The sequence below is a fragment of the Pseudorca crassidens genome, chromosome 5, assembly GCF_039906515.1.
Source record: "Pseudorca crassidens isolate mPseCra1 chromosome 5, mPseCra1.hap1, whole genome shotgun sequence".
Taxonomy (NCBI): domain Eukaryota; kingdom Metazoa; phylum Chordata; class Mammalia; order Artiodactyla; family Delphinidae; genus Pseudorca; species Pseudorca crassidens.
In genome coordinates, this window is record NC_090300.1 from 23224181 (window position 1) to 23249694 (window position 25514).

Genomic DNA, 25514 nt, shown 5'->3' on the forward strand with positions numbered 1-25514 from the left:
GCAGCAAGTTGCTCAAAAGTGGACATCGTACGATCCACTTCTGTAAAAATCAAACCATAGCTGTTTATGTATTCTTTTAAAAAAAAAAAAAGTTGGATGAATATAGACCAAGTGTTGACAAGGTTGACTCTGAGAAGGCAGATTATGGGAGGCCTTCCGATTCATGTATGTCTACGAGGATAACATTTTATTACATGATTTTATATTGTTCTTAGAGTCTTTTAAAAAACATTTTATTGCTTTTTTTTGAGGGTATATAAACATATCACTATTCAAGAAACTTTTCAAGACAAACTTATGGATCAAGATATTTCTAAAATACTATCTATTGGGTAAAATAAAAAATATGTAAAAATTAGTTCAACAATATAGGATTTTAAATATAGGGGTGGGGAATCTTTATTAAGAATCTGAATTTACATATAACAACCGCTATTCTAATGTCTAATGCTTCCATAGTCAGGTTAATGATGGCAGAGTATCTTTTGGTGCTAATATTAAGAAAAGATTCAATAATTTCCCACCTGGAAGCAGGCCAGATTTTAAGTCTCTTCAAGCCCTCACTATACTATGTTTTCGGGACTCTACATTCCAAACTAGTTCATGACATACTCTGGGTGGAGGGGCATTTAGAGGGTCCACTCACTAAATTCTCAGTGTCCTGTACATTTATACAATCAGATGGATAAAAGATAGTCTGTTGTATAAATATTTGGGGGCAGAAATAAAGATTGTCTTCCTTCTTTCTCCCTCTAATTTTTCCTTGGTTTCTGAGAAGCTATAGTTTTCTGGATTCTTCCGCATCTTTACAGACCCTTCTCTTTTTCCCCTCGCTTTCTAAACATGACTTTCACCAGTTTAGTTCTCCAACTACTTTTCTCTGTCTACACATTCTTGGGGTCATGATCACTACTTTGATAATGAGCTCTTTTTTGTTGGTAATAAAAATATCTAACCTTTCCTCTTTTCCCTAATCTTCAGTCCTATGTGTCCAAAAACCTATCAACATTTCCTCTTGGTATTCCCTAAGCACCTCAAACTCCAATGTCTAAACCAAACTTTTCTTTCACCCCATGCCACAGCAGCCTCCATTCTTTCATAAAAGCAGGCTCAAAACTGGTGGGTTTTCTCATGTCTTCTCCATTCCCAGTATCCCACTAGACATCAAGTCTTGTAATTCTCTCCCATCCATGCTTCCTTCTCTTCTCACTGCTACTGCCCAGTCCAAGTGCAACCCCTCATTATCCTTACTGAACCATCCCAATAGCTCATTATCTATGTTCAAACCATCCTCCACAGTGGCCACCACTCATTTTCCTAAAGCAATGCTCTATTCACATCCCTTTCTTTGGTCAAAATCTCAAAATATTCCTTAATTTCCAAAGCCCTGAGTTCTCTCTCAAGCACTGTTTTCCCCGTTTCTCTATGTTTCAGCTCCTTTACATTTAAAGGACATAACTACACAACACTTTGGAAATTAAAAAGACTAGCTACCTCCACACTGTTCGTTTAAGGAACACACAACAGCATTTCTCCCTACACCACCAGGGAGTGAAAAGGCAGGGGAGTACCCCCGCTAGGAGTGGGTGTCAGAATCTCCAGGTGGGTCCTGTGCTGTGTGAAATACACTCCAGCACCTGCTGGAGATTCTGATATTACCACTCAGCTGAAAACAAAACAAAACAAAACAAAAATCACTGTCCTATGCAATTAATTATTGGACACTCCTGCAAACCTGGACATAGCTTTGTTTATAGCTTTCCCTCTATCTAGAATGTCTTTCTCTTCCAATCTCTATGTGTCAAATTCTAACTAGCTTCCGGGCTTCACTTCAAACGCAAAAACCTTACCCGTGTGACTCAGCCAGAAGTAATTTCCCTCCTCCCACAGCCTACGCCCCTTTCACGAAGTCTTGAGACATTTTTCACTAATCTCCTAGTGTTTGCGTCCCTGGTCTCTGGCCCTCTCTTATGTTGTTGCTTCAGAAAGCAGATGGTGTGCCTTATTCACAGGTGGTTGGCCAGAGGGCTTAATGCAGTGCCTTGACTATAATCTAAACTGAAAAAACAGGAAATAAAACCATAAGCATCACTTACTGCTGAGATAAAAGGAAATGACATTAAAGCCCTGCTCAGGAGCCCAGTTTACATGCCAGATTACTAGGGTAAGGCAACTCAGAAGACATCCACCACCAGTTAGCCACATGACCGTGACCACCCCCAACCTCTGGATCCTTTCCCCATCTACGCTACTCAGAGGGTAGAATCAGGCAGTCTTTCTGGCCTCTTGACAGTCCTACACCATTATCAATTAACTCAACTCATACGGAAAAGATAGAACAGCAGTGAAAAAAAATTAGGAAATCTAAAACAAAGTCTAAAGAGATGCCCTGACTGGCCCCACTGACCTTTCATTAGAATTCCCTATGAAAATCTTCCCTCATGAAGAACTTTATACTTCCTTAGAAAGATCCCCATCCAGGCTAAGAAAATAAAACAAAGGCAAAACCGGAATCTACATCTCTGACATTGAAAAGGCAGGTACGGGCCATTAAGAAAAGAACAAAAAACCCACAGATGTATATCATTGATGTACAGTGCCATGCGACGGTGCACATAATTCTCATTTAAGGATTTAGAAAGCACCTCAAGAATTTACAGAGAAATAAGTGACTCAGAAGCCAGCAAGTGACTGGAACATACCTCGTGATGACATGCAAAAACTGTGGTGTGAGCACCGCCTGCTGAGACTTCTCAGGATACTGGTAGACTGACATTAATTCAACAGATTTGACAACCACGTACAGATAGCCCACATGAGGTAATGAGAAAAAACAAAAGAGGCTCAGCAACTCTTTCTCCTGAGATGAATGTTTTCTCTCAGAAGTAAGAGACCCTGCATGAAGAAAACAAACAAAAAAACAAACCAACCATGAAACCAGTAAATAAAGGGAACCAATATTTTGACTTTTCTATGCAAAAAAGTCTATAAATGGAGAACCAAAGAGTTGCTTAGGGGAAGTTGCTCTTTATATAAGAATGCCAGTAAAAAAAGAAAAAGGAGGGCTTCCCTGGTGGCGCAGTGGTTGAGAGTCCGCCTGCCGATGCAGGGGACACGGGTTCGTGCCCCGGTCCGGGAAGATCCCACATGCCGCGGAGTGGTTGGGCCCGTGAGCCACGGCCGCTGGGCCTGCGTGTCCGGAGCGGGTGCTCCGCAACGGGAGAGGCCGCAACAGTGAGAGGCCCGTGTACCGCAAAAAAAAAAAAAAAAAAAAGAAAGAAAGAAAAAGGAGTGATATAATATCACCATTTGAAACCCCTAATAAATTAACAGATCTAGGTGATCACCATCAATGGTTGTCAACCATTGATTAACCAATGGTTGTTAACAAAAAGAGCCAACCTAATACTATGTACCTTCCAAGAGAACTCAACACTTGTTACCAAAAAAATCATGATCATCACCATCACCTGATCAAGCCTGTCTAGAACAGCACTGTCAATAGAACTATAACGTGAGTTACATATGTAATTTGAAGTTTTCTAGTAATCACTTTTTAAAAAATAAAAAGCAGGCCAAATTTTAAAAATATATTGCATTAATCCAACACATCCAAAATATTATCATTCTAATAAGCAATCAATAAAAAATTGAGATATTTTACATTTTTTGTTGTACTAAGTCTTTAAGACCTAGTGTTAATTTTACATTTACAGCATATCTTAATTTAGACTAGTCACATTTCAAAGTGCTCAATTGCAACATGTGACTAATGGCTACCATACTGAACAATGCAGTTTTAGATCAGAGGGAAATACAGGGATACAGGAACATGTTAAATGACACTGTGGGGAGTCAATCAGCAAAATCCAGATTGTGGGAAATTCTGCAGTAATAGTGCAGTTTCTTGCTAACTAAATTGCAAAGAAAAAAGAAAGAGAGGGGAAGGCAGAGCCTACATATTAAAAGAGAGGTAGAAGACATCAGAACTAATTGCAACGTATGAACCTTACTTGAAATCTGATTCAAACAAGTAAATTGCAGAAAAAATTGTTTTAGACAATCAGGGAAATTTGAACTGATGGGTATTTGATGATATCAAGCCATCTTTAAAAAATGTGAAATTACATTTGGGGTTTGTTTAAATAAAAGAATCCTTTTCTTTTAGAAACACATGCTGAAATATTTAGAGATGAAAAGGTATACACTCTTGGATTTGCATAAAAATAATCTGGCATGGGGTGGGGGGTGGTTATGAGGCAACACTGTTGAAGTTGTGTGATGGGTACATAGGGGTCACTGTACTATTTTCTCTACATCTGTGTGCTTGAAATTTTTCATAATCAAAATGTTTTTAAAAAAACATATAGCTCTGATTGATACCCTTCAAGGACACCATCAATAACAGAAGAAAGTTCAATTATGGCACTTCCACAACTGGCCCAAAGCAACTGATCCAGTTTCTACTTCCTCTTCTTTCCTACACACATCTGTGCTCTAGTTAGACAGAGCTGCTTGCTAGTCTCCAAACACACATGATGGTTTTACACCTTGCCTGTGTTGGTTCCCTTTATGTAATACCTTACCAAAATGTCCAACTTCTAAAAATTTTACTCATCCAGCAGGGCCCAGCTCATACATGTACTACCCATCCCCTCATCTGTCCACTAAGTAAACATCCATCAGACACCTCAGACACCTACTACGTGCCACTGTTCCAGGTTCTGGGTATACCACAGTGCACAAGACAAAGTAACTGCATTCATTCTAGTGAGGGGGAGTGGGGTGGAGAATAAACAAACTCTGCAGTATGTGGAGAGGGAACAGTTTAAATAGAGAAGTCAGAGGAGTTCTCTGTGGCGAGGTGATACGTGAGCTGTGAATTGTAGAACTGGAAGACACCAAGTAACGCAAGCTCTGAGGGAGGTTCCTTCTGAGCACTGGAAGAGTAAATAACAGGTCTTAGATAAGAGTGTGCTCGGTGTATCTGAGGAAGAGAGAAAAGTCACATGGATGGAGAATTGTAAGAGGGTGAGTGGGACAAGAAGAGCTCCGAGTCAGGGTCACGGAGGCCATGAAAAGGATTTGGGCTTTTGTTCCAGGTGCTGGGGGAAATCCCTGGATAAAGAGCTAACCCTCTAAGGTGGCTGTGTGCCCTCTGGTCTCCTGCCTCATGTTACACCTCCCTCTCCCTTGCTTCTCTCAGTTCCGCAAAGATTCTCCCTCGGCCACAAGGCCTTCACTGCTTCCTCTGTACCAACCCTATCCCCAAATCGGCCCCTATTCACTCTGCAGATCCTCTTTCTCAGGAAGCCTTCCCTGACCCCAGGAGGAGGTCAGGATCTTTTGTTATACTCTCTCGAGACAGAGTTCCTCTCTCACAGAGTGCTCAGGTCAGAGTGTAATTGTGTACTCTTTCTTGTGATCATTCCATTCATGTCTGCCTCCCCCCCGCGAGACAACAGGCTCCCTGAGTACAAGTACTCTGCATACTTTTGCTCATTATTGGTTCCCTAGTATTCAGCACAATACCCGACATAGTAGGTACTCAGTAAATGTTTGCTAAAAGAAAGAAAAAAATAATGAAGGTTATAAACCCATTTAATCAGAAAAATATTCCTATCTTTCCCTAGGCAACTCCTAAAGATATTAAGCGGGCCAGGACTAAGTACAAAACTTAACAGTGATTCTTAATCTCGGTTGCCCATCATATTGCTGGGGAGGTTTTAAAAAATACTGATGCCCAGGCTGCATAGCTGACCAATTAAGTCAGAATCTCCAACACGTAAAGACTGGGCAACAGTATCTTGAAAAGCGTCCAAGTAAGGCCAATGTGCAGTAGGGTTGAAAACCACCGCTCTAAATGGATTTCCATTCAGTCCACATTCTCCCACCTGGCTCACAAGGCCATCATAAGCAGCTCTGGCAAATGACCCAGCTGGACCCAGATGAACCTTAGCTATAACAGGGCTTCCATTTCCCTTTTGGGACCTAGAGACCATTTCAAACAGGGAAATGGGTTCTGTCAGTCACATCCTCTCCATGGCTTCTCCTAGCAGTCACGACTTCCCTTTCTAGCACTTACTGTTATTTGCTAAGGAATCTGCCCAAGGCCACAGGGAGCCTCAGTAGAAGAACCTAATCTACTTCCCACACCGGTCTCCCCTCCCGTCCGAGGGCTTTTTCACCTCATTGCACCGCAGCACTGTCATACTTACCAGTTTGGTAAATGGGCAGCAGCTGAAGTGAATGCAACTTGATGTCATCCGACAAGACACAGGATGAAATATCAGGAGCAAAACGTCTGTGAGTTTAAAGAGAGAGAGAGGGGGGAGAGATCTAATTTCCATGTACTTTAAGTAGGTAAATATATATTAAATGCTGGTGAATAAAAAGCTTTCTAGTACCTATAGAGCAGGTGCTGAACGTGGAAATATTTTATTTTTTCATCAGCTAATCCTGTTGACTCCAGTGTAACAGCTATTCCAGACTGTTTGCTTTTTTCACCAAGAAGTTCCATGGGCTTTTGGCAGATAACAAAATCATCTGACTCAAGCTGCAAAGTCTCATTACTGATGTCTTCAAAAATAAAATTGAAGAAAATTATTTAATAACTCCAAGTACCCCTCCAATGCAAATCAGATTGCACAATATCCCCCCACCAATTAAATAGACATAGGAATAATTTATGCACACACATCTCACGTATTTATAAAGCACTATGATTTTGAAAAGGCTCAGCACTTGCTCATTTATCCCTCACAACTGATAAAGTACAATGGGCTATTATCATCATCCCCATTTTACACACGAGGAAATTGAAACTCAGCGATGGTATTCCTAACCCGAGGTCATTCAGCTAGTAAACATGAGGACTGGGTCCAGAACTCCTCATCCAGCAGCAGCTGTTTCATTATTTCTCATGACAGATATATGTGGAAATACATTTACATGCTACAGAATAAGATATGGGCAGCCAGAAGATAAATCCAAATCCCATGTATTAGGAACAACTACATCATAAATAATGTGGCTTGCAATACACATACTAGAGCCTTTCAGAGATTGCCAGAAATAAGGGTTTTCTCTGCACCCAACACAAGAAAGTAAGCTAAATTCATTATTTACCTTCTGACAGTTTCACTGGATTGTTGGTCTTACGTGGATGGTGGTTAACACGCTCTCCATTTTTGGGGTCTGACTCCAGTTTTAGGATTAAAACCTCTAAGTCTGACATGACAGCGACATATCCAATACAAAAAGAAATTTCAACAGGGGTGATATTATCTATATGGATAATTAAAGAACGCTCAAAGTCCAATATTGAGAATTCTTCATTAATGATCTGATACTTCAAACTAAATAAAACTAACTTATTTGTGCAGCCAACAAGAAGGTCTCCTTTCACAGGGCAACAGGAAATGCACAGGGGGGCCTCAGAAAGCGGCATTTCCACAATAGACATCTGGTCTCTGAAGGTTTCACTGAAGGGTGCCTCCACGTCATGCCCGACCATTCGGATACACACTCGGGAGTTTTCGGTCCTTTTACTTCTCCAGTTCACATAAGCGCGCAGAAACGTAGCTTTGTTTTTCTCTTCAACTGCTACCAAATAGTCTCCTGAGAAAGAAATAAGATTATACTTAGAATTTGTAATTAGAAACCACCACTTACCTTGCACCATGAAAAGGAACTATAACTGAATCTAATGTGAATGTTTGAATTAAAGATTGACTAGAACGAAACTCTAAGTAACAGGATCTTAGGTGTATTTTTAACTAATAGACATTTAGATTCTGAAATACAATTTCCCCCCATTTTAATGTCTTCAGATAACCCATTAATTATTCATGAAGCTTACAGAGAAATTCTACGATTTATTCCTATGAGAGCTCTAAGTGTTACCGCAGCTCTGAATCTACAGCTCTAACGAAGTTCTCCTGACATAAAGAGTTTGGTATTAGTGTGATGTTAAAATTAGGTATAAATTCAGGAACTCTGAAGAGGTTAGCAGAACTTATACTACAACCCTTCCCCTTCCCACAAAAGTCGTATCTTTATGTCAACTCTGAGAAACAGGATAAAGCCATACATATTAAATAAAATTTCAATCTAAGTTAATTTTCCCTTAATTGTTGATTTTCTTGGATTATTTTAAATTACAAAGTAATTTTGGAATCACTCTTTGTTGTGAGAAGTCAAAGTGATAAAGAGGTGCAAAATGAAAAGTATTATGATCTCTCCCCGGCAGTCCGATCCACGAGGAGACAATGTTAACACACACAGCCTAAACCCGTGTCCTTCTAAACCTTTCTTTCATATAAACCTAGATCATAGAGTGGTAGTTTGTCATTTTTGTTTTTGTTTTTACCAAAATGGAATCACACTAAATATATTTAACCATCTGCAACTTTAAAAAATTACCAATGTATTACCAAAAGATTACCAAATATCTTTCCCTCTAGGTTAGATACATGGATATCTAACATCCTTTTCAACATCTGCAAAATATCCTGTATGTACATGTGCCATAATTTATTCAACAATTCCCCTACTGAGATACTACATTCAAGTATTTCCAGGGTTTTTTTGCTACTATACTTTATACTGTAATAAATTGGCCTATACCGCTATATTTATTTAGTGGCGGGGGTAAGTTTCAACGGCATAGATTCTCAAAAGTAAGACTATCAGGTCAAAGGGCAGGTGCATTTTTAACACATATTGCCAGATTATAATCACAGTTATGTAATAGAGATTCATGTTGTCAACAGCGCTGTTTAAACAGCACTACTTTCCCACATCTTCACTAGAACTGACTCCATGTGATGGGGAAAACATGGACTCTAATGGTTATTATAATTTATATTTTCCGGACCACTTATAAAGCTGGCCATCTTATCCTATGTTTATTCAGCCATGTATAATTTCTCTTCTGCAAGTTATCTACTATTTTATTAGGTTGATTTTTCTTATCGAGGAAGAGCAGCTCTCTGAGTAAAAGTGATAATTAATCCTTCATTGGCCATGAAGAGCAAATCATTTTTGGTAGTCTATAGTTTGACTTTTGACTTTGCTATGGTTTGACTTTGTATGGCATCTTTTACAATATGTAACCAGCTATGTATCTTTTCCTTCTTGGCTTCTGTGTTTCCTAACTTGCTTAAACAGTCTCTTATGTTCTCCAATTACATAAACACACACTTATATATTCTATTTCAGTGGGTTTTTAAATTTAATTTTTTTTTTTTTTTTTTTTTTTTGGCTGCATTGGGTCTTCGTTGCTGCGTGAGGGCTTTCTCTAGTTACAGCGAGCGGGGGGCTACTCTTCATGGCGGTGCACGGGCTTCTCACTGCGGTAGCTTCTCTTGTTGCGGAGCGCAGGCTCTAGGCATGAAAGCTTCAGTAGTTGTGGCATGCAGGCTCAGTAGTTGTGGCTCACAGGCTCTAGAGCGCAGGCTCAGTAGCTGTGGCGCATGGGCTCGATTGCTCCACATCATGTGGGATCTTCCTGGACCAGGGATCGAACCCGTGTCCCCTGCATTGGAGAGTGGATTCTTAACCCTGCGCCACCAGGGAAGTCCTCATTTAAATTTTTAATCTTTAGAACTTTGTGGGTCAGAGGGTATAAGTCAGTGTTATTCTGAAAAGAGAACTTACTATATGCTAAACATTATTAGGTAAACAAGCCCTTTTCCAATGAATTGAAACTGAAATGCTGCTGTTAGCACACGAACTTCCCATATACAGATGCAGCAAGCAAGCGGGAGCAGCCCCTTTCTGCAGACACCAAGTGGGCTGGCCAAGCCCCTCCTCCTCCAGAATGAACCAGCCTTCAACAGAAGCAAACCTTCTCCTGTGCTGGTTCCTTTGATGCCACAGAGGTGGAGCCTTGTACCTGTTCTCTCCCCAGAGATCTTGGTGGAATGCCTAAATATACCCCGTAGGCCCCATACATTTGCTCACTCTGTTCCAGAGAAGCAGTCTGATGGAGCTGGGGGCAAAAGATGCCTTGTGGCCTCCATCTTCCTTGAATTCCCTCAGTAAATACATTAAACAAAAATTTTTATTGTGGTAAAATATAAGTAAAACTTACCATTTTCACCATTTTTAAGTGTACAACTCAATGACATTAAGTACATTCACACTGTTATACAGCCATTACCACCACCTCCAAAACTTTTTCATCTTCCCCAAAACTCTGAATCCATTAAACAATAACTCCCCATTCCTACCCTCTGTACACGGTTTTTATTACTTAAATAATACAGTATAGCACCAATGCTGAACAACATGATTATGTGCAATACATAAATATGAACTATTTGTACACATCTGCAGATCTAACTCAGAACTAAGGTACATAAAATTGAAAGCAAAACTAAGTGCATTAATAATAAAAGTGAGGGGCTTCCCTGGTGGCGCAGTGGTTAAGAGTCCGCCTGCCGATGCAGGGGGCACGGGTTCGTGCCCCAGTCCGGGAAGATCCCACAAGCCGCGGAGCGGCTGGGCCTATGAGCCATGGCCGCTGAGCCTGTGTGTCCGGAGCCTGTGCTCCACAACAGGAGAGGCCACAACAGTGACAGGCCCCCGTACCGCAAAAATAAATAAATAAATAAAAAATAAAAGTGAGGGGGTGGAGTCAAGATGGCGGACTAGGAGGACGAGGAATTTGCATCTCTGCATGACCAAGGCACCTACCAGGCACCGGTGGGGGATCACAGACACCTAAGGGGACAGGAGGAACCACCAGCGACCGGGTCCTGAGCCTAGGCACCACCCCATGCTAAAATGTCACCCCCCCACTGGCCGAGGTCCCACCCCACCCTAAACCCCACCCTTGCCTAAATTCCACCCCTCCCTAAACTCTGCCCCCACAGCCAAGACTTTTTTTTCTTCTTTCCTCTTTTACATTGGGGTTCTGTTTTACCTTGCTGATTCATTATTGTTGATTCATTTATATTTTTATTTTTCCTAAGAAATCTTTTATTTTTCTAACTTATTTTATTCTTTATACTTTGTTATTGATCTCTCCTTTTGGCTTGTTCCCCCCCCCTTTTTTTTCTTTTCTCTGTTGCAGTTTTATTTTACCTTGTTGCAGTTGTATCAATTATATTTTTATTTTTCCTAATCTATTTTTTATCTTTCTAATTTTTTTTTTATTCTTTGATATTGTACTGATCTTTTTTTCTTTTCTTTTCCTTTTTTTTTTTTTTTTTTTTTGCCACAACACAAAGCTTGTGGGATTTGGTTCCCAGACCTGAGGTTGGGCCCAAGCTCCTGTGGTGGGAGCTCTGAGTCCGAAATGCTGGGCTAAAAGAAAACCTCAGACCCTAGGGAATATTAACCAGAGTGAGGCCTCCCAGAGGTCCTAACCTCAGCACCAAGACCTGGCTCTGTCCAGCTCCCTGCAAACTCCAGTGCTGGACGCCTCAGGCCAAACTACCAGTAAGACAGGAATACAGCCCCACCCATCCAAAAAAAAAAAAAAAATGAAATGACAAAAAAATACGTTACAGATGAAAAAGCAAGGTAAAAACCTATAAGACCAAATAAATGAAGATGAAATAGGCAACCTACCTGAAAAAGAATTCACAGTAGTGATAGTAAAGATGATCCAAAATCTCAAAAGCAGAATGGAGAAAACAGAAGAAACGTTTAACAAGGACCTAGAAGAACTAAAGAGCAAACAAACAGTGATGAACAACACAATTACTGGAACTAAAAATACTCTAGAAGGAATCAATAACAATAATTGAGGCAGAAGAATGGATAAGTGAGCTGGAAGATAAAATAGTGGAAATAACTGACAGGGAGCAGAATAAAGAAAAAAGAATGAAAAGAATTGAGGACAGTCTCAGAGACCTCTGGGACAACATTAAACACAGCAACATTCAATTACAGGGGTCCCAGAAGAGGAAGAGAAAAAGTAAGGGACTGAGAAAATATTTGAAGAGCTTATAGTTGAAAACTTCCCTAACATGGGAAAGGAAAGAGTCAATCAAGTCCAGGAAGCACAGAGAGTCCCATACAGGATAAACCCAAAGAGAAACACGCTGAGACACATATTAATCAAAGTATCAAAAATTAAATACAAAGAAAAAATATTAAAAGTAGCAAGGGAAAAACAACAAATAACATACAAGGGAATCCCCATAAGGTTAACAGCTGATCTTTCAGCAGAAACTCTGCAAGCCAGAGGGAATGGCAGGATATACTTAAAGTGATGAAAGGAAAAAAACCTACAACCAAGATTACTCTACCCAGCAAGGATCTCATTCAGATTCCATGGGGAAATTAAAACCTCTACAGACAAGCAAAAGCTAAGAGAGTTCAGTGCCACCAAACCAGCTTCACAACAAATGCTAAAGGAACTTCACTAGGCAGGAAACACAAGAGAAGGAAAAGACCTACAAAAACAAACGCAAAATAATTAAGAAAGTGGTAATAGGAACAAACATATTGATAATTACCTTAAATGCAAATGGATTAAATGCTCCAACCAAAAGACATAGACGGCTGAATGGATACAAAAACAAGACCCATATATATGCTGTCTGCAAGAGACCCACTTCAGACCTAGGGACACATACAGACTGAAAGTGAGGGGAAGGAAAAAGATATTCCATGCAAACGGAAATCAGAAGAAGGCTGGAGTAGCAATTCTCATATCAGACAAAACAGACTTTAAAATAAATTATTGTAATAAATTACAAGAGACAAAGAAGGACACTACATAATGATCAAGGGATCAATCCAAGAAGAAGATATAACAATGGTAAATATTTATGCACCCACAATAGGAGCACCTCAATACATAAGGCAAATGTTAACAGCCATAAGAGGGGAAATCAACAGTAATACAATAATAGTACGGGATTTTAACACTCCACTTTCACCAATGGACAGATCATCCAAAATGAAAATAAATAAGGAAACACAAGCTTTAAGTGATACATTAAAAAAGACGGATTTAACTGATATTTATAGAACATCCATCCAAAAGCAACAGAATACACTTTCTTCTCAAGGGTTCATGGAAAATTCTCCAGTACAGACCATATTGTGGGTCACAAATGAAGCCTTGGTAAATTTAAGAAAATTGAAATCATATCAAGTATCTTTTCCGACCACAATGCTAAGAGACTAGATATCAATTACAGGAAAAAATCTGTAAAAAATACAAATACATGGAGGCTGAACAATACGCTACTAAATAACCAAGAGATCACTGAAGAAATCAAAGAGGAAATCAAAAAATACTGAGAAACAAATAACAATGAAAATACGATGACCCAAAACCAATGGGAGGCAGTAAAAGCAGTTCTAAGAGGGAAGTTTATAGCAATACAATCCTACCTCAAGAAACAAGAAAAATCTCAAATCAACAACCTAACCTTACACCTAAAGCAATTAGAGAAAGAAGAACAAAAAAACCCCAAAGGTAGCAGAAGGAAAGAAATCATAAAGATCAGATCAGAAATAAATGAAAAAGAAATGAAGACAACAATAGCAAAGATCAATAAAACTAAAAGTTGGTTCTTTGAGAAGATAAACAAAATTGATAAACCATTAGCCAGACTCATCAAGAAAAAGGGAGAAGACTCAAATCAACAAAATTACAATTGAAAATGGAGAAGTAACAACTGACACTGCAGAAATACAAAGGATCATGACAGTTGACAACAAGCAACTATATACCAATAAAATGGGCAACCTGGAAGAAATGGACAAATTCTTGGAAAAGTACAACCTTCTGAAACTGAACCAGGAAGAAATAGAAAATATAAATGGACCAATCACAAGCACTGAAATTGAAACTGTGATTAAAAATCTTCCAACAAACAAAAGCCCATGACCAGATGGCTTCACAGGTGAATTCTATCAAACATTTAGAGAAGAGCTAACACCTATCCTTCTCAAACTCCTCCAAAATATAGCAGAGGGAAGAACACTCCCAAACTCATTTTATGAGGCCACCATCATCCTGATACGAAAACCAGACAGAGATGTCATAAAAAAAGAAAACTACCCAATATCACTGATGAACATAGATGCAAAAATCCTCAACAAAATACTAGGAAACGGAATCCAACAGCACATTAAAAGGATCATACACCATGATCAAGTGGGGTTTATCCCAGGAATGCAAGAGATTCTTCAATATACACAAATCAATGTGATACACCATATTAACAAATTGAAAGATAAAAACCATATGATAATCTCAATAGATGCAGAAAAAGCTTTAGACAAAATTCAGCACCCATTTATGACAAAAACTCTTCAGAAAGGGGGAACAGAGGGAACCTAACTCAAAATACTAAAGGACATTTATGACAAATGATGATCCAACATAATTCTCAATGGTGAAAAACTGAAAGCATTTCTTCTAAGATCAGGAAAAAGACAAGGTTGCCCACTCTCACCACTATGATTCAACATAGTTTTGGAAGTTTTAGCCACAGCAATCCAAGAAGAAAAAGAAAAAAAAGGAATCCAAATCAGAAAAGAAGTAAAAGTGTCACTATTTGCAGGTGACGTGATACTATACACAGAGAATCCTAAAGATGCTACCAGAAAACTGCTAGAGCTAATCAATGAATTTGGTAGAGTAGCAGGATAAAAAAGTAATGCACAGAAATCGCTTGCATTCTAATACACTAATGATGAAAAATCTGAAAGACAAATTAAGGAAACACTCCCATTTACCATTGCAACAAAAAGAATAAAATACCTAGGAATAAACCTACCTAAGGAGACAAAACACCTGTATGGAGAAAACTATAAGACACTGATGAAGGAAATTAAAGATAATACAAACAGATGGAGAGATATACTGTGTTCTTGGACTGGAAGAATTAACATTGTGAAAATGACTATACTACCCAATCAATCTACAGATTCAGTGCAATCCCTATCAAACTACCAATGGAATTTTTCACAGAACTAGGCAAAAAATTTCACAATTTGTATGGAAACACAAAAGGCCCCGAATAGCCAAAGCAATCTAAAGAAAGAAAAGTGGAGCTGGAGCAATCAGGCTCCCTGACTTCAGACTATACTACAAAGCTACAGTAATCAAGACAATATGGTACTGGCACAAAAACAGAAATACAGATCAATGGAACAGGGTAGAAAGCTCAGAGATAAACCCATGCACATATGGTCACCTTATCTTTGATAAAGGAGGCAAGAGTATAGATGGAGAAAAGACAGCCTCTTCAGTAAGTGGTGCTGGGAAAACTGGACACCTACATGGAAAAGCATGAAATTAGAACACTCCCTAACACCATATACAAAAATAAACTCAAAATGGATTAGAGACCTAAATGTAAGGCCAGACACTATCAAACTCTTAGAGGAAAACATAGGCAGAACACTCTATGACATAAATCACAGCAAAATCCTTTTTTGACCCACCTCCTAGAGAAATGGAAATAAAAACAAAAATAAACAAATAGGACCTAATGAAACTTAAAAGCTTTTGCACAACAAAGGAAACCATAAATAAGATGAAAAGACAACCCTCAGAATGGGAGAAAATCTTTGCAAAGGAAGCAACTGACAAAGGATTAATCTCCAAAATATACAAGCTCATGCAGCTCAATATCAAAAAAACAAACAACCCAATCCAAAAATGGGCAGAAGACCTAAATAGACATTTCTCCAAAGAAGATATACAGATTGCCAACAAACACATGAAAGGATGCTTAACATCACTAATCATTAGAGAAATGCAAATCAAAACTACAATGAGGGGGGACTTCCCTGGTGGTGCAGTGGTTAAGAATCTGCCTGCCAAGGCAGGGTACATGGGTTCAATCCATGGCCCAGGAAGATCCTACATGCCGCAGAGCAGCTAAGCCCGTGAGCCACAACTACTGAGCCCGCATGCCTAGAGCCTGTGCGCCACAACAAGAGAAGCCACTGTAAAGTAGAGTAGCCCCTGCTCGCAGCAACTAGAAAAAGTCCACACACAGCAAGGAAGACCCACTGCAGCCAAACATAAATAAATAAAATAAATAAATTTATATAAAAAACAAAACTACAATGAGGTATCACCGCACACCAGTTAGCATGGCCATCACCAAGAAATCTACAAACAATAAATGCTGGAGAGGGTGTGGAGAAAAGGGAACCCTCTTGCACTGTTGGTGGGAAAGTAAATTGATTCAGCCACTATGGAAAACAGTATGGAGGTTCCTTAAAAAACTAAAAATAGAACTACCATATGACCCAGCAATCCCACTACTGGGCATATACCCTGAGAAAACCATAACTCAAAAAGAGTCACAGGGGCTTCCCTGGTGGCGCAGTGGTTGAGAGTCCACCTGCCGATGCAGGGGACACGGGTTCATGCCCCGGTCCGGGAAGATCCCACATGCTGCGGGGCAGCTGGGCCCGTGAGCCATGGCCGCTGAGCCTGCGCGTCCGGAGCCTGTGCTCCGCAACGGGAGAGGCCACACAGTGAGAGGCCCACGTACCACAAAAAAAAAAAAGTCACGTACCACAGTGTTCACTGCAGCACTATATACAATAGCCAGGACATGGAAGCAACCTAAGTGTCCATCAACAGATGAATGGATAAAGAAGATGTGGCACATATATACAATGGAATATTATTCAGCCATAAAAAGAAACAAAATTGAGTTATTTGTAGTGAGGTGGATGGATCTAGAGTCTGTCATATAGAGTGAAGTAAGTCAGAAAGAGAAAAACAAATGCCATTTGCTAACACATATATATGGAATATTAAAAAAATGGTTCTGATGAACCTAGGGGCAGGACAGGAATAAAGGCGCAGAGGTAGAGAATGGACTTGAGGACATGGGGAGGGGGAAGGGTAAGCTGGGACGAAGTGAGAGAGTGGCATGGACATATATACACTACCAAATGTAAAACAGATAGCTAGTGGGAAGCAGCCGCATAGCACAGGGAGATTAGCTCGGTGCTTTGTGACCACCTAGAGGGGTGGGATCGCGAGGGTGGGAGGGAGATGCAAGAGGGTTATATGTATGCATATAGCTGATCCACTTTGTTATACAGCAGAAACTAACACAGCATTGTAAAGCAATTATAATCCAATAAAGATGTTAAAAAAAAAGAATAAAGCTGAAAACTAGGGCTGAACACTGCAATAAATCAGAAGTAGTGCCTCGAGTCCACAGACACTGACAACAGCATTCCACTCTGTCTCTGTGAATTCATAAATTGAATAACACAATATTTGTCTTTTTGTGTCAGGCTTGTTTCACTTAGCAAAATGTCATCAGGGTTCATTTGTGGTGTAGCTTGTGTCTGAGTTTCATCCATTTTTAAGGCTGTATGGATATCGTACATTTTACTTACCTGTCAATGAACATTTGGGCTGCTTCCACCTCTTGGCTCTAGTGAAAAATGCTGTGAACACTGGTGTACAAATATCTGCACAAGTCCCTGCTTTCAATTATTCTGTGTACATACCCAGAAGTGAAATTGCTGGATCATATGGTAATTCTATAAATTTTTTGAGGAACCATCATACTGTTTTCTACAGTAGCTCTATCACTTTCCACTCCTACCACCAATGTACAAGGGTTCCAATTTCTCCACATTCTCATCAACACTTGTTATTTTCTATTTGTTTTGATAAGGGCCAACCTGATGGGTATGAAGTGGTATCTCACTGTGGTTTTGATTTGCATTTCCATGATGATTAGTGATGCTGAGCATCTTTTCATGTGCTGGTTGGCCACTTGGAAAAATGTCTATTCAAATCCTTGGCCCACTTTTGAATTGGGTTGTTCTGTTGTTGAGTCATAGGAGTTCTTTATACATTCTGAATATTAATCCCTTATCGGGTATACGCTTTGCAAATATTTTCTCCCATTCTGTGGGTTGCCTTTTCAATCTGTTGATAGTGTCCTTTGATGCACAAAACTTTTTAATTTTGATGACATCCAATTTTTCTATTTTTTTCTTTTGTCAGTGCTTTGGTGTCACAGTCAAGTTACTAAATGAATTTTAAAACTAAGAATATTTGTTTAGTTATAATAAAAGCTTTCTATCGTATGTCTATAAATATATGCTTATTTCATTGGTAAAGTCTATATAGCAACTGTTTTATATATAATTTGCAAACTATAGATAGTGCCTATGCTGTCTTGTATTAATATGTTTTCAAATTAATAACTTGTCTTACAAATGATGAACTAGAACTTGCTGTGTCTACCTGGTCAGCCTTTTGAACAGAGCTTTAGAGTTCTCTCAGTTAATCCTCACAACTCTTCAAGACATTATATCCTTCTCCATTTTATAGATCAGGAATCTGAGACTCAGATAAGCTGAGTAACCTGCCTAAGGCAACACAGACAACAAACGGATGGCATCGGGGTTTAAACCTTGATCTGGTTAGCTCAAAAGCCAATGTTCATTCCACGCTGCCTCTCAAAATGTTCCAAAGGAGATATAAGTCTAGAGGATTCTGTGGAGGTTATAGCCCTTTATAAGAGAAAGGAATTAAACTTTTTGAGGTATTATGTGCCCAGGGCCTTATTTTACTTATTTTACAACAGCCTGTCTTCATTAAGTAAATTAAAAAATCATCCTTATATTTATCCTTAAGCTGAGAGTCATTGATTTTTTTTAAAAATAAGTAAACTTTTCCTTTTATGCACAAGATCATAAACCTGGTTAACACTAATACCAGATTAACGAAAAGGCTGCACTCCTACGACAAAATGGATATCAGAAGGCAGAAATAACATACAGTGTATGAAAATATGTTTTATGATTTTAAAGAAGTTGAGGGAGGGTACGGCTTGGGGGGAGATAATAGACATTCTAGGGCTCTTTAATGTACTTGTGCTAAAGGACAGGCAATGAGGGTCACAAGGTCTTGTCCTCTCTGCCTCACCACCTCCAGACACCCCATAAGCAAGTGTCCAGCACCAGAGCTCCCCACACAGCACTCAACCCTGGCCACCAGGTCTTTCTCCCTCAAGGGCGAGTTCTCACATCTCCTCTTCCTCCCTTCACACACAAAACCTATATTAAACTTCCATTACTGATGATGATATTTAGGGCCCATCCTTCAAAATTTTGACCTACATTCTAATACCCCCAAACTTTATGAAAGGAGACTGGCATCCTGCTAATTAGAAATGGAAAAACAACACAAAAACTTGAAAATGTTTTCTGTTTGGATAAAAGACCTGCAAAGCATTTACAGTAAATATAAATCCCTGATCTAAGATTCACTTTGTTTTTGACAGGGTGGGGGGGGTGGAGGAGACCCTGGGCTGAGAGCAGGAATCCCCATGTCCATGTTACTGTGAGTGGAAGGACAGAGACAAAAAAGAAAAAGCTGGAAAGTGTAAGACGAGTTATCTGGCTATCAGCATAGCTAGGAGTCCACTACCTGTGGATTGATAGAAGCTGTACCCAGGCATTGCGTTCAAGCTGAAAGTTACCCTTGAGCTATCTGACTCATGCTAATGCCACACCACAGGACTCCTGAAGTTTCTTAAGACAGCCAACTGAATTACAAAAATATCTTTGTTTTTCAAGGCTTCAGTACCATACTACTCACCACCTACAGCAGCCAGTAAGGCTGTAGGTCAGTGATTCTCAATCCTGACTAAACACCAGACTCACCCGATGCTGGGCCACACCCCAGGAAACACAGTTTCTCTAAGGTCGTGGTTCAGGACACAAGTAGCGGCATCAAAGGATTCCCCAGAATCACCCCTACTGACAGGCAAGAAAGCTAGAGGTTTACATAACGCCTGCCACTTCCAATTCTAGATTAAATGTCCATTTGGAAGACAAATGGTACAAGTCATGTAAACAGTGTCTGTATGTCTGTCTCTCCCTCACCAGCAGACACACACATACTAATGTTGAAACTGGTGAGTTTGCCACTCAGCAGAGCTCTTGAAGGTGAGAACTCCTGGGTCTAAAAAGGAGGTGGGATGGGGAAAACTACTAATATTGTGAAATGATTAGGAGAGTAATATCATAAAACATACCAAAATCAGAATCTTCTGCTGAAAGAGAACTTACAGATCTAATAAGTGGTTTTCAAACTGGTCTGTGGGCCTGCGGGCCCCTATTACGTCCTCACTAATCAAAAAGAAAAAATAATAACAGTATAGTAAGTTGCCCATAAAGAAAGACATCCCATGTTTGGAGCTAAGTGTTTCTCCTGTTATCAGTATAAATAACGATGACGGTAAACAGTAGGGCTTTTCATTTTTTTAAATATATATCTTTACTTGACAAAATGAACAGTCAGATACTGTGTATGGTAGCCCCACAATTCTTTGCTGATCCACAAAATTCCAATGTCTGGAAATCACTGATCTAGCATTCAAATTACTTCTTTTTTTTTTTTTAAACAGACACTGAGACCCAAAAGTTTCTATAAACTCACATCTAATCAGTTGCAGACAGAGTAGCGATTAGGCAGAGATCTCCAATCCTCCAGGTTCGTGCTCTCCACTTTATTAGTAAAGTACCTCAGCCAAAGGCTTTTCCACCCTAAATACTGCAATTTACACCTTTACACCCCTCTTGAAAAGCAGGATTCAAATTTTAAGTGTCTTATCAGGCAGTTAAAAGAATCCTATGGTGAATTTTTCTGTCATCTTAAGTACCTAGTTTTAAATGTTGGATTTTTCTAAAATAGGGAGACACCCACACAGTACCCCCTTGGCATTGCTTCACGTTTCTGGTGGAAAAAGAGTAGTGGATGCTGTTACCCTGTTTGGGGAAAAAGGGGTCTAAGACCTGAGCTCTATGTATACAGATTTAAAAATCAGCATGTAACGTGAGCTTTCAAAAATCGACAAGAAGTACATAAAGGACTGGCCATAAGCTGGAATAACTGTTGAAGATGGGAGTAACTGGGGGTTCAGGATACTATTCTCCCTACTTTTGTGTGTACTTGTTTTCTATACGAAAAGAAGTTTATTTGGTTTGAAGTGTCTGGGTTGAGTGGAATCCAGCCACCCAACCAAGGTACTTCACGGCGAGGACGCCAGAAAAGCAGGAACAATCAGCGTCCCCCGCCCACCAAAGGCGGGCTCTAACCTGTGGTTGCCAGGACAGCCGCACAGCGCACAACTTCCATCAGCCGCCAGACCTGGCAAGACCGTCCGGCAAGCACAAAGTACTTCCCCATCCAGAGCTATAGGCGTCGCTCGGTCCTCTAGGAAGGAGGCCCCAATCCGGGGCCCAGGAGCCCCCTGACCCCACCGCTACTCACCGGCCTCACTGTAGGCCAGGCGCAGCACCCTGCCCAGCGTGGAAAAGGCACACCTTGGCTGGCACAGCCCCTGGCCGGCGACTGCGAACGCCTCCACCTTGCAACCGGCGGCCACGAACAGCGCATCGCGTCCCCCGCCGCAGAAGCGTTCAGGCTCCAACTTGCAGGGCACCACCTCCTGCGACCCGAACGGGTGCAGGTTGTACAACTGCACCATCTCAGCAACCTGCTGCGGGTCGCCCGGCGGTGCCCGCTCCGGCCAGCCCGCCCCGCGGGGCACCCGGTGACCGGCTCGCGGGACGCGGAGGCTGGACCACTTCCGCGAGCAAGTGAGCTGAGCGGAGTCACGTGAGTGCCAGCAGGCCCGCTAGCGGCTCGGATTCTTAAAGAGGCCGCGACCGGGCGAGGGTGGAGCCGGAGGAAAGGTCGCGCCCGCCCCGGCCGCCGCCGCGCCCCGCAGGCCCTTAGTCCTTTGGCCTTGGACCAGGCCACTCAGGGCTGACCACGCCTCCGCGCCCAGGAGTTGGTGGGCACAGGGGTCACTGTGTCCTTCCCTTCGTCTTTTCACGTTACTGATTTGGACCAGGCGAGATGTTTAGACCCTTGAGTACATTTAAACACTTGATCATCAGTTTCTTGTACCATTTTATACTTGCTTCAGCCTATGAGCTTCTGGAGAACAGGACTGCAAAAACCGAAGTGGAGGGACTTCCCTGGTGGTCCAGTGGGTAAGAATCCATATTCCCAATGCAGGGGGCCCGGGTTCCATCCCTGGTCGGGAACTAGCTCCCGCATGCATGCCACAACTAAGACCCAATACACCGTACATAAATAAAATTAAAATAAAATTAAATAAAATTAAAAAATAAAAATTAAAAAAAAAACTGAAGTGGAGTGCACACAGCTCAACTTCAGGCTAAACACACTGAAGAGTTGCTCAAAAGTACTGAAAATTTCAGAATTGTTTAGTTGGAAAGAGCAACGCCTAGAACATGCTTGGCAAAAAAAAATTTGCTGAAGAATTGTGGATGTCATCTAATGAACTCCAAATATTTGAGAAGATTAGTCCGAGCCCCAGAGGATAGATGCGCTAGGGGTGAAATCCACTGGTTCTCACTCCAGTGCTCCTAAAACTATCCTCTAATCTGTATTCTGTACCTATTCCTGACATCTCAATGTGGAGCTCCTGGTTGCAAATTCCAATTTTTAAAAAAAAAGCAGATTTAGATGAAGCGGGTATTGGAGCTACTCTTTCCAATTCATCCAGAAAAAAATGTAAGTACAGTATGGATTGAGGGATGCTGTCTTTTGGCACACAGGAAGAGAACTGAAAAGAAAAAGCAAAATTTCCTTTCGTCGCCCTCATGAGCTCTTCTAAGAATTTACAGATTAGGTGCAATTGTATTGAAGTCAATTAAACTCTACCTCCATTTCCTAAACCCTCTAGATCAGGGGTCCCCAACCCCCAGGCTGCAGACGGGTACCGGTCCCCAACCTTTTAGGAACCGGGCCACACAGCGGGAGGTGAGTGGCGGGCAAGCCAGCGAAGCTTCATCTGCCGCCCCCCAGTGCTCCCATTACTGCCTGAACCATTCCCCCCTAACCCGGTCCGTAGAAAAATTGTCTTCCACGAAACCAGTCCCTGGTGCCAAAAAGGTTGGGGACCGCTGCTCTAGATGAATAAAGTTGCCCTAAGTAATATCCTCTCCTTCAGCCAACCAATAGGGACTCTCTGGGAGACTACAGTTCACCAAACTCAGTGAGGCCAAGAAGTGGACAAGGAAGTTGCTCTGGTCAGCCCCAGCTGGGGCCGAAAACTCATGGAAGGCTCCTATAGAAAACAGCTAGCCTAACACAGCCCACAACTCATGAATACCCCCGTCTCCACAAATACCTGCCTTATGACCCTCTTTTGATTAATTTTCTGCTTCAAGCCTGAAAATGACAATTTCAGTACTAAATTAAAATTCCAAGACTAAAATTACAATTTTATTTTAATTTCACCTACATTAAAAATGTCTGTTTGGGAGGAAGAAGTGAGATTTGCTCAAAGCCTGGAACTCCAATCCCTTCTAGAGATGGCCACTTCTCCCTTACACCTGCACCTGGCTCATCTAAGATTCTTAGGGACTAGACATGCCAGCCAAGGGAAGGTGGGGAATGTGCCTGGTTTCCGTGTTTGTCCATAGCTGTAAACAGGAGCTGTCTATTCCTGTTACAAATGCAGGGGCAGCAGTGGGCATGTCATCATTTCCTTACCGGAGGCTATGTTAGTCTGCTAGGGCAGTCATAACAGAATACCACAGAATAGATGGCTTAAAAAACAAAATTTTTTTTTCACAGTTCTGGAGGCTTGAAGTCCAAGATCAAGGTGTCTACAGTTCTGGTTTCTCCTAAGGTCTCTCTCCTTAGCTTGCAGATGGCCACTGTCTTAATCCACTTGGGCTGCAATAAGAAAATACCACCAATTGGGCAGCTTACAACAACAGAAATTTCTCACAGTCTGGAGGCTGGAAAGTCTGAGATCAAGGTGCATAGAATAGCTGGGTGAGGGTCCTCTTCAGGTTTGCACACTGCTTACTTCTTGCTCTGTACTCACTTGCTGGAAAGGGCTAGGGACTCTGTGGGATCTCTTTTATAAAAGCACTAATCTCAGGAATTCTCTGGTGGTCCAGTGGTTAGGACTCTGCACTCTCATTACCAAGGGCCTGTGTTCAATCCCTGGTTGGGGAACTAAAATCCCACAAGCCTGTGGCAAAAAACAAAACAAACAAAAACACACTAATCTCATTCATGAGGGCTCCACCCTCATGACCTAATCACCTCCCAAGGCTCCACCTTTTGACACCATCACACTGGGTATTAGAATTCCAGTATGTGTTCAATGTCATTAGTCATTAGAAAAATTCAAGTCAAAACCACCATTGGAGACCATTTATTATAATGATTAAAATTTAAAAGACCCATCATAACAAGTTTTGGTGAAGATACGGAGCAACAATGTGAATGTCGAATGGCACAACAACTTTTGAAACAGTTTGACAGTCTCTTAAAAAGTTAAACATAAACCTACCATATGATCCAACCATTCTACTCCTAGATGATTACCCAAGAGAACTGAAGGTGTGTACCCTTTAAAAGACTTGCATACACATTTTCATAGCAGCCTTATGTGTAACAGTCAAAAACTGGGAAAAAAACCAAATATCCATGAACAGGTAAATGGATAAACAAATTTTGTTTTATCCATACAATGAAAATACTACTCAGCAATGAAAAGGAATGAACTCTTGATAAATACAGCAACATGGATAGATCTCAAAATAATTATGCTGAGTGAAAGAAGCCAGACAAAAATAGCACTTACTATTATTTATATAAATAATTATTTATATGAAATTCCAGAAGATACAAGCTAATCTATAGTAACAGACAGCAGTGGTTGCCTGGGTCTGAGTGGGGTGCAGGGATGTGAGGGAGAGATTACAAAGGAGCACAAGTAAACTTTTGGAAATGATGGATAGGCTCATTATCTCGATTTTGGTAATGGGTTTATGGGTGTGTACATATGTCATAACTTATCAGATTGTGTATTTTGAATATGTGGAATTCTTTTAAAGACCACAAGACATATAATGGCTAAGAGACTTACCCGAAATCATACTGCTCCTTAGAGGCAAAGTAAAGATCATTGTATGAACCTCAATTACATAGTAGGTACTTCATAAATATTGCTTCAAACATTTAAAATAAGAATGATGGGGCAATATAGGGGTAGGGTATTAAGAGGTACAAACTATTAGGTATAAAATAAGCTACAAGGATATACTGCACAGCAGGGAGAATATAGCCAATATTTTATAATAACTATAAATGGAGTATAACTTTTAAAAATTGTGAATCACTATACTGTAAACCTGTAACTTATAGTACATCAACTATACTTCAATTTTTTTAAAAAAGCGAGAGTATCACCTTCATACTCAAAGCATTTTAATGGTTTCCCATGATATTCAGATTAAAACTAAAATTTCTTAGCTCGGCCTGAAAGACCCTACATTATCGGTCCAACCTCATTATCTCTCTTCAACCCCATTTCCTACCACTTTCTTTCACTGCACCCTGCACACAGATGCCCTCTCTCTGTTCCCTGAACATCCCCCGCTCATTCTCACCTCAGGATCTTAGCTGTTCAGGATCTTACTGTTCACTGTGCCTAGAACTTATTCCCAGGTCTTCCCATGACTTACTGCCTTGCTTTTTA

General features: G+C 40.7%; 1 protein-coding gene across 10 annotated transcripts in view; it reads right to left on the bottom strand.

The window, feature by feature from the left end:
- The window catches only part of HPS3 (HPS3 biogenesis of lysosomal organelles complex 2 subunit 1), a 94238-nt gene extending 72656 nt beyond the window's left edge, over nucleotides 1-21582 (bottom strand). For 9 of the 10 annotated variants that reach the window (XR_010943469.1, XR_010943466.1, XR_010943467.1 and 6 more), the window contains exons 1-5: nucleotides 21251-21581; nucleotides 7129-7620; nucleotides 6408-6579; nucleotides 6219-6304; nucleotides 2703-2895 (exon numbers count right to left, since the gene is read on the bottom strand). Coding sequence is in view for 6 of the 10 variants with exons in the window: in XM_067737539.1 (XP_067593640.1) it covers nucleotides 2703-2895; nucleotides 6219-6304; nucleotides 6408-6579; nucleotides 7129-7620; nucleotides 21251-21467 (1160 nt within the window). In the remaining 4 variants the exon portion in view is untranslated. Of the gene's footprint in view, nucleotides 1-2702; nucleotides 2896-6218; nucleotides 6305-6407; nucleotides 6580-7128; nucleotides 7621-21250 lie in introns of all 10 variants that reach the window. The other variant, XM_067737543.1, reaches the window with a different exon arrangement.
- Nucleotides 21583-25514: the final 3932 nt, after the last annotated feature.